Source organism: Felis catus, chromosome D3, assembly GCF_018350175.1.
Source record: "Felis catus isolate Fca126 chromosome D3, F.catus_Fca126_mat1.0, whole genome shotgun sequence".
Classification (NCBI taxonomy): Eukaryota; Metazoa; Chordata; class Mammalia; order Carnivora; family Felidae; genus Felis; species Felis catus.
The window spans coordinates 1,242,244-1,258,500 of NC_058379.1; the positions used below are offsets into that span (position 1 = coordinate 1,242,244).

At 57.2% G+C, this 16,257-nt stretch overlaps 1 protein-coding gene across 2 annotated transcripts in view; it reads right to left on the bottom strand.

Annotated features, from left to right (window-relative positions):
* SFSWAP (splicing factor SWAP) overlaps positions 1-16,257 on the bottom strand; it is a 68,615-nt gene that overhangs the window by 25,963 nt on the left and 26,395 nt on the right. For both annotated transcript variants that reach the window (XM_003994566.5, XM_006938344.4), the window contains exons 8-13: positions 12,169-12,406; positions 10,877-11,008; positions 9,789-9,882; positions 8,700-8,871; positions 2,355-2,585; positions 1,131-1,321 (exon numbers count right to left, since the gene is read on the bottom strand). In XM_003994566.5, the coding sequence (XP_003994615.2) occupies positions 1,131-1,321; positions 2,355-2,585; positions 8,700-8,871; positions 9,789-9,882; positions 10,877-11,008; positions 12,169-12,406 (1,058 nt within the window). The remainder of the gene's footprint in view (positions 1-1,130; positions 1,322-2,354; positions 2,586-8,699; positions 8,872-9,788; positions 9,883-10,876; positions 11,009-12,168; positions 12,407-16,257) is intronic.

Below are 16,257 nucleotides of genomic sequence, written 5' to 3' on the forward strand. Positions count from 1 at the left end.
CGACGAGGAATTCTGGCCGGGACGGAGCCTGCATTCCAACACAGCGTCGCTGGGAAACAGACGCGAGTGTGTAGCGGCACCGGCTGAGTCCACGCATGCAGGTGGCCGTTACCTCAGTCTCTTATTCGCCGCACCAACGACACCGGGACAACGGACAACGCAGGCAACTGGCGGTGCACCCAGGGCCCCCCTGTGCCCGCTTCCCTGCCACACGCACAACTTCTGTTACGTCCCGGGCCTCCCCGGGCCCGTCACCACAGGGCCGTGGCTCCCCGAAGCCCAGGACTGGGGGCACCTGGGCCCACACCCGGTGGCCCGCCTCGGGGGTGCAGGGAGAGGAGCGGAGGTGGCCGTGTCCCGGCACCCCCCTGGGCACCCCCACGCCTCTGCACTCTCGAGGCCGGTCCGAGGACAGCCCGCAGGAGCCCACCCCTCCTGCCCTCCTCGCCGACCCCGGCTCTGAGGCCGCCCGCCAGGCCTGAGGGATCCGGACCGATTCCTGAGGGGAGACAGCGCGGGCTCCGCCTTCAACAGGAGGAGGGAGGCCTGAACTCCGTGAGCTGTTTTCCACGCAGAACAAATAAACCAAGCGGCTGCATGCGGCCAAGATCTATTTTGAATAACGGCCTTGGGCTCTCAGAAATGTCAACGGAACCGAAGGGAAAGAGTGCAGGACTGCTTCTACGTTCCAGGGAAAGGCCACTACAAAAGACACTTTGGGGACGCTGGTGTGTGGACGTGCCGAGCCCGCGGGAGCAGAGGGCGTCGCTGGCAGAGGTGCTGGCCCTCCCCAGAAAAGGCGGGAGCGACCACAGCTTGTTTTCTTTTTTAATTCAAGTACTGACGCTGATGTGGACCCGAGACGTCACAGGTCTCGCTCTGGACGAGTCTGTCCCCAGGGGAATGTGTCTCCCCCTCCCCCCCCGCCCCCCCCAGGGAAGCCCAGGGCCCAGAGTACCCTAACGGCGTCTTCCCCAAACTCACAGCGGAAGCACGCCGGCCCCCGCAGAAGAGCAGGCTCTGCTGACAGCCCCCTCTCAGGCCGGGGACCCGAGTGGCCAGAGACGCCCCACTCACCCACTCCCACCCGCGATGCTGATCCCGCGATGCTGATGTGGACTTTCACTCACCTCTACGTTGAAAGGGTTTTCCTCAACTTTTCCGACTTCTGCTTCTGGCAGGGGATTTTTTAAGGTTTGTAAAAACAGAGCCGCTTTCCTTTTACGTTCTGCTTGAAGCTGCTTCTCCTTCGATTCCTTGGACGCCTGGGCCAGCTTCTCCCTGGCAGCGGCCGCCAGTCGGTCCTCCAGCTTTTGCTTTGCTTAAGAAATGAACGACAAAAGAAGCGATGTTTAGAACAAGCGCTATTCTAAAGACACCTCGCTATCTTAGTTTTCACAAGCAGCGAAAGGGTCACGGGATACAACGCGGTTATTCTAAGAGATGAACAGGACACAAATTTCAGGATAAGTAAACAAATCAGGCAGGCTGAATTGTGAGGCAGTTAGTTCATAATGCTTACTATTAGGATTTTAAATATTTCACCCTCAAAATCGAAGTCGGAAGGTGGATGGGATTCCACACCAGGGAGAGTCGGAGTCATGAAACCCTCAGAAAGCCTTAGGCTCTCGTGAACACGGGTCCCTCCCTAATGCTCCTGCCCGACAAGGGGCGCTGCGTTCGAGCACGTCCCGACACATGGTTCTGTGCGCAGCGGTACGTGCACGAGGGGACCCGGTGCACTGGCCTGAGCCTGCTCAGGAGCCACCTGGAAATGTTGTGTCACCTGTCTGTGCACATGCAGGAAAAGCAACGTCCGGGAACCAGTTAGGACAGACAGGAACTGCTAACTGCTGTAGCGCAAAACAGAACTATTTAGGGGTAAGAGACTGTGAGAGGCCCTCCCACACACTGCTGGTGGTCGGGGGCCGGCGGTGGCCAGGCTGTGACCTGTGAAGACAAGCCCCAGTCTGGAAACCAGCTCCGGCCCACGTCCTCTCGAAGGGCCTGTCTGTGGGCAGAAGGCCTCACGAAAGGGTATCTCCTAGTTGGGTCCATCAGCCGAGCCGGGATCACGGGCTGAGCATTCGACCCGAGGCGGCCCTCAGAGCGCCAAGGCCCCCACCCCCCAGTAACGCGCTCTCTAGAACGAGCCGCCGGGGGCACTGCATCCGGAGCTTAGGAAGGGCAGTGCCCACCGCTCTAACAGAGAACTCTCTGCGTGCACCAAGCACCAGCTGCCCCCAGGTCCTGCCGTGCCCCGGCTGGGGGCTCCGTCCCAGCGCTGCGGGCTCAGGAGGCTAGTCCTGTGCTACTGCCTGCCTTTCAAGAAGGTGTAAAACGTGCTGACAAACCTTGCTTCGCCTCTAGCTCCTCCTGGGTTAGCTGGGGCCGCTTCTCCTCAACAACCACACAGGGCGGGGCGACTGCCGGGGTCGTGTTTGCGGTGCCGCTACAACTTTCTTGGCCTTCTTTGCCTTCTTCATCATCATCACTGTCATCATCTAGCTTAACACGGTTTTTTTCCAGGGGAAGGAGGTCATTTTCTTTGGCCTTGATCGCAAAGCTTATTGGAGCAAATGAAGCTATTGGGAAAAGTGAACATGGTGACGCACGTTTAGGTACCTGGAGGCACAGAGCAGAGCCCCCACGGCCCCGCCGTCCACGCGAGCGCCAGCCGCGGGGCGGCCTCCCCGGTGCAGCCGTGTCTCACACCCAGGGGCCTCTGGGGGCGGCGGCAACGCCTGCGTTGTCAAAGGGGGCCATTCAAGCGCGCGCTGGGCGCGGGGAGGCTGGCCCGCCACGCGCATCTCGCGAGGAGCACGCCCAGAGCGGCATCCAGGGCCGCTGCACTGGTAAAGGGGCACTTCGTCTTGGGGTTTTCCTTCTTTTTTGGGCTCAGCACGTGGCTGAGTTGGTACAAGTCAGACGTATGATGCGGCTCCACTATAAAAAGGTATTTCTAAAAACTCCCAGCCGTACACGGTAGCCTTTTCTCACAAAGCAAGTGACGGGATCGGTTTCCTTCTTCGGTTTACTGGGCGCCTGCTCTGTGCTGGGCGTCACCTCTGACCGCTCGGCAGCTGTGACAAGACTTTCAACCCACTGTAACGAAAGCTTAGGTGGTTCAAAGTCCTCCCCTAGAATGTTTGGGGACTTCAGTGAGAGACATACAAAGGCCCCAGAGGAAGGAGCCTTCCTCCCTGTCCCCCCACCCACTCAACACTGACCCGCGGAGCCCCCTCCTCCAGACACACAGCGACGCGGGTTCTTAACGCCTAATTGCTTGCATTGTGTTACTTCACTCTCAAAAACCACGAATTATTACTCATGAAAGACATTCAAGTGAACGACAAGGAAGGGAAATTTTAAAGTGCAGCGCAAACAGCCAACTCCGAGGGGGAGCAGGATCCGGGTGGGTGTGCTCCATCACCCACGCTGTTTGTACACGTGCTTGTGATTTTCCACAAGAGAACAGGGCAGGTTCTAGAAGGGATGCGTCTGCGGTGACCGCAGGTGGGGCGGGGTGGCCCAGCTGGCCCCCAAGGCTCCCGCCGTCTGCACTTCTGGCTCCAGAACCACGCAGGCCTTGAAGCACGTAACTACCCCAATAACCCTTTCATCCACAAGCACCCCAAGAGAGAGCACCCCCAGATCCTAAATGCTTGGAAAGGCACAGCTGGTAAGTCAGATGGAAAACAGCTTCAGACTGACTGCACACTGCGCCCCGATGCACGACAACCCCTGAGAACAGAGCACACAGGGGTCACAAACACGGTCTGCTGGAGAGTCAGTATTAACCGTGGTGCTGTGCTTCTGCTGGAAACAGTCCCATCTTCGGGAGATACGTTAAATCATTTACGGATGAAAGGCCACGATGCCGGGGACCCCCTCCGAAAACGCTCTGGGGTGGGCTGCAGTGAACGGCAGGGGCAAGCCTGGTCTGTGGCTGGGCGGCGGGAGCGGGTGGGGTGCTCTCATACACCTTGAAATTCTCCGAGAGGAAACAAGGGCGACAGCATTAACTATTGCCTACAGGGATACGATCTCTTTAATAAACAGGGTTGGCAAAACTTAAAAAGCAAAAAAAACTCACTTAAATGTTAATCAAAATTGCTCATTAACTTGAGACTACAGTATTACATCTCAAAACAGCTTTATGGTTTATTTATTTTGAGAGAGAGAGAGAGAGAGAGAGAGAATAAGAGCGCGCGTGTGTGCGCGGGGGAGGGGCAGAGGGAATGCCAAGCAGGCTCCATGCTATCTGCTATCCGCGCGGTCCGACTCAGGGCTCGCCCTGACCTCAAGAACCACAAGGCCATGACCTGGGCAGAAGTCAAGAGTGGGACGCTAAACCGACTGAGCCACCAGGCGCCCCTCAAAATAACTTCACAATGATCATTCTCAAACCATCTGTCACCCCAAATTCAAAAGGTCAGCAATCAACAAATACGAGACTTTACAACAAAAGCTTCCGGAACACTTTCTATGCTAACACGACGCCTACTGTGGACGTCTGGTATTTATGCATGTGACCTGCAAGGCCAAAGAGCAGCCAGACCCCGTGACCGGGCACAGACCCTCAACCGACTTAAGACAAACGGAGTAGTGGGGCAGCCTGCAGGCCTCACCTCACACCCACAAGCCCGGCAGAGACGCCCCTGGGCTCCCTACGTACAGATGAGGAAACCGAGGTGAAACAGGCCAAGGAGTGTCCCGTGCTAGCTCAGCCAGAGAGCGAGGGCTCTGAAACCGTTGCTCAGCATAAGGGTTACTTGAGCATCTGATGACTCTGCTGCGGCCGCCCATGGCTCCCTGTGGTGGGGACGAACCCCCGGCCCTCCCAGCTCTGGCCCCGGGTTCCATCTGCGCGGCCCACCCACTGCTAGCCTCCCCTCCCCCGCCTCTGCCTCCTTCCACCTGCTTCGTTCTTTCTCCTCCAGCCTCAGCTGGTGGAAGCCTGGCGGGCCTCTCTCCTCCACACCTCTGCACATCTGTGTCGTGGCCACGGCCCGCTCACCCGGGCTGCAGGCTGCGGGGTTGTCGTGGGCACCGAAGTGGCCGGGAGCCGGGCCGGTGCAGCAAGTCCTCAGCCAGCGCGCGTGGAGGAGCCCCCTGTCCCCAGACTTCCGGGGGCACGGGAACAAGCTTTGCTGCTGGCGTCAGCCTTCACAAGTCATTACGTTCTCTGTGGAAAACTTTGAAACCACAGGTGGACAGGACGGAAGATCCACCACAGCGCAGATGTGGGAGAAAGTCACCCGCACGGTTCCCGGGCACACACACGAAACCGGGGCCACACTGGACCGTGTTCCAGCCTGCTTCTGCTCCCCAGGCAGCATCTTCCCACATCTCTGTGTCCACAAAGGTCATTTTTAAAATTAGGACTATTATTTCTTGGTCTGGAGGTTCCAATTTATTACACGGTCTCCCACGACCATTGCCAAGGTTTTATTTCTGACAGCTGGTGAGCCCCGTGATGAACTCCTGGTCTGGATACCCGGTGGAGCCACGGCTCCGAGGGGGAGGGCATCCGCGCGGAGAGGGGCCCCTGCACCGGGCGGCCTCTTCCACACGCTGCACCGAGCCGACGCGGGTCCCCGTCACCCTGCAGCCCCTTCCTCGCTGAGCATTACTTTCCAACTTCACCAACCCGAAAGGCAAAAAACACCATTTGCCAGTGAAGATACACTTTAAAAATGTATTTACTGACCATCTATCTTTCTTCTTTTGTGAGCGATCTTTTCATATCTTCTGTCTCTGGTTTTCTCGCTGCAGTGAGTGTCTTCTTGTCAATGGATGAGCGCTTTCTACGGTACGGATTTGAACCCTCTATCTTCTGTTAGCGATCGACGTTTTGACATTTGTCTTTAACTTTATTCAGGTCCTGCCCCCATCAGACCTACTATTCTTTCCTTATGATTTACGGCTTCAACTCTTAGAAAGTCTTTTCCAACGCTTAGATTACTGAACTTATTTTTACATTTTAACACTTTATCTGGAATCCTATTTTTTCCCCCAAGACAGAGTCAGTTATTATGGTAAAGAAGCTCTCCCAGCCACGCGTGAGGACACTCTGATGCTTCTTCAGCACCTACGGACGGAGACAAAGGACAGCTCTCGCCTGCTCGCACGGCTGACTGCGTTGGCTGGGTGGCGAGGCATTAGTGTCCCTGTTGCTCGGGGAGGGGCTGACAGGCCGCTAGCAAGCTGCCCGGACCCCTTAGTTTGTCCTGCGCGTGGCAGTGGCTTTAGTCCTGCAGGTTTCACGCCCTCTTGTGGGAAACAAGCTTGGCCTCGACTCGTCCGGCCAGCTGACTGTCTGCAACGTGGTCCCCACTGAACGGTGAAGGCTTCCTAAATTCTCTGAGACCCACACATGTGTCATGCTGCCGCCTCTTGAGATAATTTTAGCAATTTACACTTTCTCAGAGAATTTTTTCAGTTATTTCCAGATTTGTTCAAGTTACACGCAGTATCCACATACTGAAAATGCCCGTGACTGTTTTCTCACGCACTATGTGTTGTGCGTTTCCTCCGCTTTTCTCTGCAGGAAGCCTGCAGTCGCGTTTTACTGGTCTTTACCGGTTTCTCACTGGTTCCCACTTTCATTGTTATGGATTCCCTTCTCCTGCTTTCCTTAGATGCACTTTACAGTTTCTTTCTAGGTTGTCGAGTTGAAGGCTCATTATGGTTTTTGTTTCTCAACATAAGCACACCAGGTTATGTAGGTTTTTATTTGAGGTTTTCACCGCGTGTGATAATTTTTTGACAAGAAATATTCTCACTGGGGCACTCGGCCGGCTCAGTCGGTGGAGCGTGTGGCTCTTGATCTTGGGTTGGAGTTCGAGCCCTGCACTGGGTGTAAAGATTACTTAAAAAGAAAATCTTCAAAAAAAAAAAAAATCAAAAGAAACATTCTCATCGTCCTCACTTTCTCTCATTCCTTTGTAAAAGTCTGTGCCCAATAGCACCCAGAATACTGCTCATTCAGAATTTCAGACACACCTTAATCATCTGGCTTTTACGGTGCAGACGTGGGTCTGATGCACCAACAGGCCTGTTCTCTGCCCAGGGGACAACTGCCTGCTCTTCTCTGTGGATGCTTTGCTGCCACCTCTGTCCTCTTGCCTGGGACAGGAGAACAATTTTCAACCTGTCTTCTCATCGGGCCTGACTTTCAGGCTTTCACTGTCTTACCACGTGGAGGCTGGTCCTCAGCGGGCTACGCGGAGGTCACACCGCCAGCCGCACTGGGCCCTGGTGCTCAGTCACTCTGGCTCCTGGCGCCCGTGCGCTGAGGTTCAAGCCAGGGCCGTCAAAGCCGTGGTGCCCGTCTGGAGCCGACGGCCTGGGGCAGCGGGTGGGAGGGAAGCAGGACATTTCTGCCCCAGGTGCCACATGACCGTGGGGGTGTGGAGGTGGCCCTGGCTCAAGGGCAGGCCGCCTGTTGTCCCCTCTCTGCCTGACAGTGCGCTCCCCCAGGGCTCACTGCCACCGAGTCCTGAAGTGTCCCTCTCTTCCCTGGGTGGGAAATTCTGGGCGGGCTGCCTTGTCCCGCAACGTGGACGGTAAGAGCCTCCCCCACTTCCGTAGCAACAACAGATTTTATTCTCTACTCATTACGTTCCTCTGTTACTTCAACGAGTGTCTGAAGGCAGCCGGGAAGGGTGAGGGACTGAACACGAGTGCTCAGGTGAGTCCTGGAACGAGAGGCTCAAAGACCCTTGTGTGCATGTCTGGTCTGGCGACTTTCCCCGCTGTCACCTGTCGGGGCCGGTCTGGTTAGTCTGGATCACCATCCTGTGCCACGAGGCCCCTCAATGCAAAGCACAGGACTTCCCCCGGGCCCTGCCGCCCTCCCCAACCCTGCACCTGCCTGGCCTCCGCCTCTGCCCCACGAGCCCACTCTCTCTCCCACTCCCCTTCCTGCAGCTCTGTGACTGACTAGCGGTCCCACCAACACCCCCAGGCGGTCCTGTGCCCAGTGTCCTCACAAAGTTACCCAACTGGATGCAGCTGCTCCTCTGATCTGGCCCCTGGGAGCCCACGAGCTGGCCATGGACACCTTCCAGGCTGTTCCCCGGGACCCACCCGCCACTCCAAGCCCCGCCTGCACAGCCTCCACCGGGGACGGCAGCCTGGTCTTGGGACCACCGTACACCATCAACACCAGCGTGCACCCCTCCTCCCCACAGGCTTCCTCGTCTCCACACGGCGGGACTCAATGCATCTTCACATGCTTGACCGCTCACTTCTTTGCTAACGTGCCCCCGCTTTTTATTCTACTGGCTTCCTTCCACGCACATCTGTCCTGCTAGATGAAGAACTCCAAGAACACAAAAGGCAACCAAATGCAGCGAGTGCAGTCCTGCCCGGTAGAGGCCTCGGGACATGCCACTGAACAAATAAAGACGACTGCTTTCACTAGTACAACAGTGTGCACTTAAGTGTGCTGTCAGAAGTCCAAGGAGATATGAAACATCGTTTGAAACACACTAAACGTTCTCACTGAACTGCCACAACAGGGACACCTCACGTGAGCTCAGGTCCACACGGGCCCGAATCAGGAGAGCACCGTGGCGCACGGAAGCTTTGTTACGACCACCTGACAGCGGTGACTCCCCTGCCCTGCGGCCAGAGGCACCTTTCTCTGAACTTGAAGGAACCCCGCAAGGCCAAAACAGGCAGCAGCGTACCTTTCACCAGCTTCCCGTCTGTGACCGTCTTACTGGACGACGCCTCCTTCTTCCCCCCGGGGCCTCCTCTCCCTCCTGCGTCGGCCGAGTCTTCGCACACACCGTCCTCCCCAGCGTCACTTGGCTTTTCAGGGGCAGATTCTGCCGGGGCCTCTTCTGGTGCTGACACAGCCTAGACAATAAACGTGACCATAAGCTGCTCGGTAAGGAACCGCCCAGGATGGGTCACGGACAGACCGACAGACTCCGCTGGACCACATGTTACTGCTCACGCAGCACTAAGGAACGCACTCTTGGAAACTCAGACCTGCCATCGTCTGATACAGCAGAACGGAAAGGGGAGCACGCGTGAGGCTTTCCCTCCGGAAGCACAGAACGCGTCTTAGAGCTCTAACACCGCCCGGGCGCCGATGCTCACGGCCTTTTCTCTGGACGCGGATGCCCGAGAACCCTTTCGGGGCCGTGCCCACCGCCCGCAGGTGAGCCATATGCTTCAGTGTGAGCGATCCCAGGTGCGAAGTCCGAAGAAACCCACGGACAGCGAGCAAGTCCTACGCCATCTACCAAAGCAGGTCTGAACAAAACGTGAGGGCGCCATGTAACGAGGGAGGTGGAACAGGACAGCACTCGAAGGGCAGGAGGAGCAGCGTCCAGTGGATCTGAGGGTCACACGTGGGGACGCGGCCCTGGGGCAGGCCGCCCAAGGACGAAGTCTGCGGCCCGGAGTGCACCACGCAGCTCGCATGTCAGCCGTGCACACACGTCTACGTTTTACGCACGGAAGGAGACATTGTACGAATATGGTATGTGGCCTCCACCAAAAGCAGTTACGAATAACAGCCACCGGGACATCAAACGCTTGGAGAGCACGGGTGCTGTGTTCAGGCCACGTGGCTCATCAGTGAACTATGACTACGGACCCCAAACACCGGTTTCACCTCTGAGAGGCGGGGAAGGGTAGAGACGGCATGTGCTGCGCACAACCGTCCGCACCAGGGGCTCAGGGAGCCCTTTCCCGCATCCCGCCCGTAGGCACAAAATCCCTGCTTCGTCCAGAACCCGGAGCCTCCCTGCCCTGCAGACACACACCTGTGCACTGTCGCCCCCTTCCTTCTGGAGGAAGAACTGCTTCTTGAACTCGTAATAGGCGTTATACTGGTGCCAGGGCTGCAGGAACTCAAACCTAGGAGCGGAGAGGGTGGTGAGTCACTCGTGCGGGCACGCGCCCCGGCTGGCGCCAGGGTTCCTCCTGCCTGCTCGCCGCCGGCAGACGCCGTCCCCGACGCCCTCCAGCGACCCACTCAAGCCAGGTACCGCCTCGGCCGTGCGCAGAAGCAACGGCCGTACCCTCCCACCTCGTGGACAAGGGAGACGAGGCGTAGGGAGGGCGCGGGGCTCGCCCACACTCGTGCTGTAACGTTGTAACCGCCACCTCACGCTGGATGGTTCACACCCGAGGCGCGGAACGGGATTTGATTACATGGCAGATTCTTTTGTTTTCTGCTTCTTCGGTTTTTGTTTACAAACACACACCTTTTTTTTAACTTGTATTTTTTTTTTTTTTTTTACCTGGCACACATGTTTTTTCAGTTTTTATTTTCATTTCACCTAATTCACACGCAGAGTTATAGCAGTTTCTCCCGAGCACAGCGTAGTGACAACACCTCTGTGCGCTGCCCGGTGCTCAATCCTTCATTCCCATCACCCACTTCACCCTCCCTCCCCGCTGAGTGGCAGATTCTTCATTTTAGAGAGGGAAAGAGCGAGGGTGTGATCGGGAGACAGGCATAGAAAGGGGGAGAGAGAGAATCCCAAGCAGCCTCCGTGCCAAGCGCAGAGCCCGATGTAGGGCTCGAACCCATGAACCATGAGATCGTGATCAAGAGTCGGGCGCTCAACCGACTGAGCCCCCGGGCGCCCTGAATGGCAGAGTTTTGAAAAGCACGGGTGCCAGCTCCGTTTTGGGTGCTTCGACGTTCCTCCTTAAAGAACAAAACAAGACAAACGAGTCCCCCCCCACCCAACTGCAGGTAATTCAGCAAGGTGGTTGTAAGACGTATTTACGTAAACCCGTAAGGATTAACCGCGGTGAAGAGAGAACGCGGCTAGACTGACGACAAGCTAAGTGACGTGCCGAGCACCCGTGTCCGGCCACCACACGCCACTCCTCCCCTCACCTTTGGTCATTCTTAGCACGAACGCTGGTCTCGAACTTAAGGCCGTTCCGAGCCACGTACTCCGCCAGCTTGTCGATCACAGGCTGAATGTCGGGGGGCGGGGGGATGATGGCCGCCACGGGAGCAAGTGCACTGCGGAGAAGAGTCTCGTCACACGGTGCGGGGCCTCCTGAGACCGCCAGCAGGTGCACCGGCGCAGAGCGCTGCCGAGGGCTCTCAGCGTCCCGGGCCGCACCCGCACGCAGCGACACACACACAGGGCGGCTCTGAGCGTGACCTCAAACACAAAAACTAACCAAAGTCCTCTGGTTTAAAACAGGGACCAAAATATCGTTGCCAGTGGGTAAAAATGGCGGTTTTATGGAAATTAAGACTTTAAATCATGAAAACAAGTTCACCCCTAACATTTCTCTCCAACTAGGAGCTAATTCTTTTTTTAAAAATTTTATTGGGGTTGGGGGGGCAGAGAGAGAGGGACAGAGAATCCCAGCAGGCTCCACACTCAGCACAGAGCCCGATGCGGGTCTCCATCCCATGACCCTGGCATCACGACTTGAGCTGAAATGGAGAAGTCGGATGCTTAAGTGACTGAGCCACCCAGGCGCCCCATGAGCTAATTCTTAGAGGCAGCCGAGAGTAAATCACGTGTTGACTTTTTTTCAAGCTAAAAAGAGAACGTGGGCAGTGCAGCCCCACATTCTCATTTCACGCCCCCTTTCCTAGCACAGTCAGAAGGCAGGTCATTTTGCAGAAACATCCAAGTTTCTGTCGACTTCCAGCACAGGCATCCGGTGCCCTCAACAAAGCACCTGCTCTCTCTGCGGACGCCTGGACGCTGCCCCGCTGCCCACTGCCACTTTAGGTCAGCGGTTCGATGGGTCTGACAGCCAGAACCCCATCCGCCTACGGCTTGTGGGAGTCACTTGCGTTAACTCCACAAAAGCCTGTTTCTTGCTGACAACTGCAGCTTCACTTTGCACTGGTCTTCCTTCCCTAGTGCTGCCCAGCTGAGACGTCAGCACATCAGAAAGACCGGACACAGGGGCCGGGGCAGCGTGGGGTGCCGAGGACGGGGGGTTACAAGGGTTGAGGGGCGCTAAGGATACGAAGGTTGGGGTGACGCGGGGCGCTGACTGGGAATCAATTTTCTCAGTGTTTACGACATGACCATTTCTGTTACGCCATCAACTCTGTAACCGGGGATCTGGACCCTGAGATCTTCCACAAACCCCGATGAAAAACCCCAAACCACGAACGCGGAAGTGCCAGGCGAGGGGCAGAAGTGGGCGTACCTTGTGGTGATGGTGGAGGTCACCCCGCTGCTCGACTCTGCTGTGGTTGGGGGGGGCGGGGGCGTGGTCCCGGGGGGCGGCGGGGCGGCGGCCGTCACTCCGGCGGAGCTGGGCACGGCCACGCCGGCGGGCAGGGCGCCGTAGTAGGTGGCCACGTCGACCCCCGGCGGGGGAGGAGCCAGGCAGTAGGTGCCATCCGGCAGCATGTAGTAGCTGTAATACATGGCGGCCACTGTCGCTGTGAAAACACAGGTGCAAGGTCACTCCTGTTCGTCCGCTCCCACGCCGTTTTCTGTGCTCTCTGATGTAAGAGAGGCTGCCCCCGGGACACGTGATTTGGAAGGACGGGGCAATGTGCAGACACACACCTGGGGACTACAGGGAAGGGGCGGTGACCGAGCACACGAGACGTCCCCTCTCTAGCAGCTGGCGACCCCCGCTCGCGGGACCCCCGGCAGACCTCCCCCAGGAGGCCGGCCTCGGTGGCGCACTCCTTTCCCGGTTATTCTCAGGGCACCACGCATCCCTCGTCCTGAGGGGCGTCTGTAAAGCTGTTTGCGCTCGGTCGCCAGACAGCCCCTCCCACCCCGCCACGGTGCGCTGTAGTGAATTTACCAAAGCCCGAGGGACACAGGTGCCAGGCTCTGCTGTCACTGGGTGACCTACAACAGCTTCCTAGCAAGTTGGGGATGTAAGCAAACACCGGTTTCAATAGTGAAAAGTCCTGTAAGTTTATTCATCTTTTTTTTTTTTTTTTTTGAAAAACATTCAAATCTATCGAAATCACAGAAAATTCAAGGATCCTTGGGGCACCTGGGTGGCTCAGTCGGTTAAGCGACCGATTCTTGATTTCGGCTCAAGTCATGATCTCACAGTTCACGAGTTCGGCTCTGCACTGACAGCGTGGAGCCTGCTCAGGATTCTCTCTCCTCTCTCTGTTCCTCCCCCGCATGGTCTCTCTCTCTCAAGATAACTAAGTGAACTTAAAAAACAAAGATTCAATGATCCAATTAAGAATCACTTCTAATCCTGTTGGAATAAGCGAATGGTTCTCACTACACAGAGATTTAATTTCCTTTTCCTTGGAGGATGGTGACAAGATCTTTCCAACTACAGACTTTTACTTTGATTTTCAACTAATTCGCTTTAAACCAAGCACATTTATCAAGCGTCCGGCACTGCGCGCCCCTCCACTCAGGGGCCAGCAGCCCGAGGCGTCCCTACAGCGGCCGGCCTCCTGTCCCTGGCTGGAGTCACGTGCAGCCCCGCGTGCTGTGGGCTCAGCCGCCGCAGACGACCCTCGCGCTTCGTGAACACGCATGCGCGGCTCCCAGCGCATCCCTCCCTCTCGATGTCACACCACCCGCCGCTCCACATGCACGAGGACACTCCGAATTTTCCCAGAAAGAGGCGCGGCCCCATATCCTGACCGCGTGATCTCCGCACGGAACACGGGGTCATGCCTCTGAAGGAGGCGGGCGATCCGAGACTGCTCACTGCGGGCAAGGGCCGAGGCGGGCGGCGGCGGGAAAAGCGCTTACAGGACAGACAAACGGATGCAGCGGTTCTGATGGAAGCTTTTCCTAACCAGCCTGCACCTCCGTCAGATACAACATCGTCCCTGCAGGAACGGAGCCACTGCTCCCCCCCCCCCGCCCCCGCTTCAGCCAGCCATCGGGGACCTTCTTCTCGGCCTCCACAGCCACCCGCGGAGGGGATGATGTGGCTCCAGCGAGGACAGAGCATAACCCCGACCTCCCTCAGAGAACACCCACGTGCAGCCCGATGTCTCTGGGGAGGGGAAGGGACTCCTGTTCCTCCCTGTGTGGGGCGTCACATCTCAGCGGAAGGCACACACTCTGCTCCTGCCCCGGACAGTCAGCCTCCTGCCTGAAAACGAGCCGAAGTAGGTTTTAGTTTTAACTAGAATTTCTAAAAATTTTAATGTTTATTTATTTATTTTTATTTTTTTAAATTTTTTTTTCAATGTTTATTTATTTTTGGGACAGAGAGAGACAGAGCATGAACGGGGGAGGGGCAGAGAGAGAGGGAGACACAGAATCGGAAACAGGCTTCAGGCTCTGAGCCATCAGCCCAGAGCCCGACGCGGGGCTCGAACTCACGGACCGCGAGATCGTGACCTGGCTGAAGTCGGACGCTTAATCGACTGCGCCACCCAGGCGCCCCAACGTTTATTTATTTTTAAGAGAGAAAGAGAGGGGCAGAGACAGGGGGACACGGGATCTGAAGTGGGGCTCGAACTTGCAAACTGCGAGATCATGACCTGAACTTCAGATGCTCCACCGACTGAGCCCCCCAGGCGCCCGCAGGTTTTCAACCGCAGCCACAAGCAGTGAGCCACGTGAACGGGTAAGAACCGAACAGCTGACGAGCTTCAGCTAACGGTGCACGTCCTGCGAGGATGTAACACGTCCTTTACGTAACAGAGAAAATCAACGGTTCTTGGAACTGAGCACCGTCCCTCAAAGTGTGAACACGCAGACTAACTGTGCATGTGAGTTCCCTGAACCTCCGTCATGTTACGCTGAAACAACGTGTCGAAAACAGCGTTCGGGGCAAGACGGCGATTCACTCGGGCGGCGTCCCCAGAGCACGTGAAGACACCGGTGGAGGCAGAGCGGGAAGTACACGTGCACGGCTGAGCCTCCGGGTCCGAAAACAGAACGGCACGCCCGAACCTGGATGCCGGGGCCCCCAGCACGGGGTCGCACTGAGGAGGAGAGGTGCCGAGCCGGCGTCCCCAGCAGACCCGCAGGGGCGGCCCTTGTCCGCACCCCGACACACGTGCGGCGAGGCTCCCCTGCAGTTACACCGCACACAGTGAACACTCTCACAACCTCCATTTATCTACAAATATGCTGACAGCGACGAGACGCTGCTGTCTGGTGGCTGACTGGGGCGCGGCGAGCGCCACGCTGGGTTTAAGAGCTCCCCTTTCAGCTGGACCCTCGCTTCGAGGGCTGTCGGGGGTGAAGGGTTTCCAGGGGAGGGTCCTTTCTGCCCTCTGCCCCCAACAGTGGTGCTGGGGTGTGATGGTAGCGGCGGACCGCCGTCTGATCCCCACGCCCCGCCCGTCACGGCACCTCTGGACCCCACTACCGAGCTGCGCCTCCCTCCCTCACCTCTGACGCTGGCACATCCACGCAGCGTCTCCCGCGTGACAACCCCCCCCCCCGCCCCGCCCCCTGCTCCAGCCCCCACGGTCCGACCCCCAGCACCTCCCCCGCCCCAGGCCCCTGCTCCCAGGGGTAATTCTCTGCAACAGCAGTGTCGGGGCACGGCTGGCTTCCAGGAGCTCGCACACTCCCAGCACACGGTGCACCCCCCAGCACACAGCAGGCCCCACGAGCCTTCCAAGGCAGCCTGGCGCTCAGATATGCAGGCACACTGACTTACCCTATTACACAGGTTCCGAGACATGCGCTCAAAGCCAGACCCTTTGAAATTATCATCAGAGCGCGTGTGTGTTTTGTACACAGCCTCCCCCCCCGCCCCCCGAGATTCTCATTGCTGGACTGAACCCCCGACAGGACAGAGGTCTGGTGCCCCAAGACCATGTTCCCTGAAGCCACCGTCACGTCCCAGACTCCCGAAGGGACCCCACCACACTCTCATGTTACACCTTATCAGGCTTGCTGTTCTCCGGATTCTACATTGAATTTCCAAGAAGCGAGTGGGTTTTGCAGAAAGTTAAATGCGATGGCATTATTAGCACGAGAACCACCAATGCCTGCTCCAAATGAACCCAAGCAAGAAGTTTCAAGGAGCACCTACATTTGCTGAGGGCCGGCATAGCTGTATGAAGAAAATCCAGCTGCTAGGAAGCATAAGGTGCGTTCTGGCGCGCTTCCTTCCCGGAATCGCATGTGCTCAGGAACGGACAGAGCTATGTGACGCACGGTCACACAGACACGTCTACCTACCTTCCAAAGCCCTTCTATTCAACCGGCCTGCAAAAACCAGGGCCACCTTGCTGATCTTTTATGTGACCTTAACCTCATACAGATTTAGCTCCCAGCGTTGGAAGGGCTCTCAAACAGAGGGCCGGTGAGCAATCCCTTCCGCGTG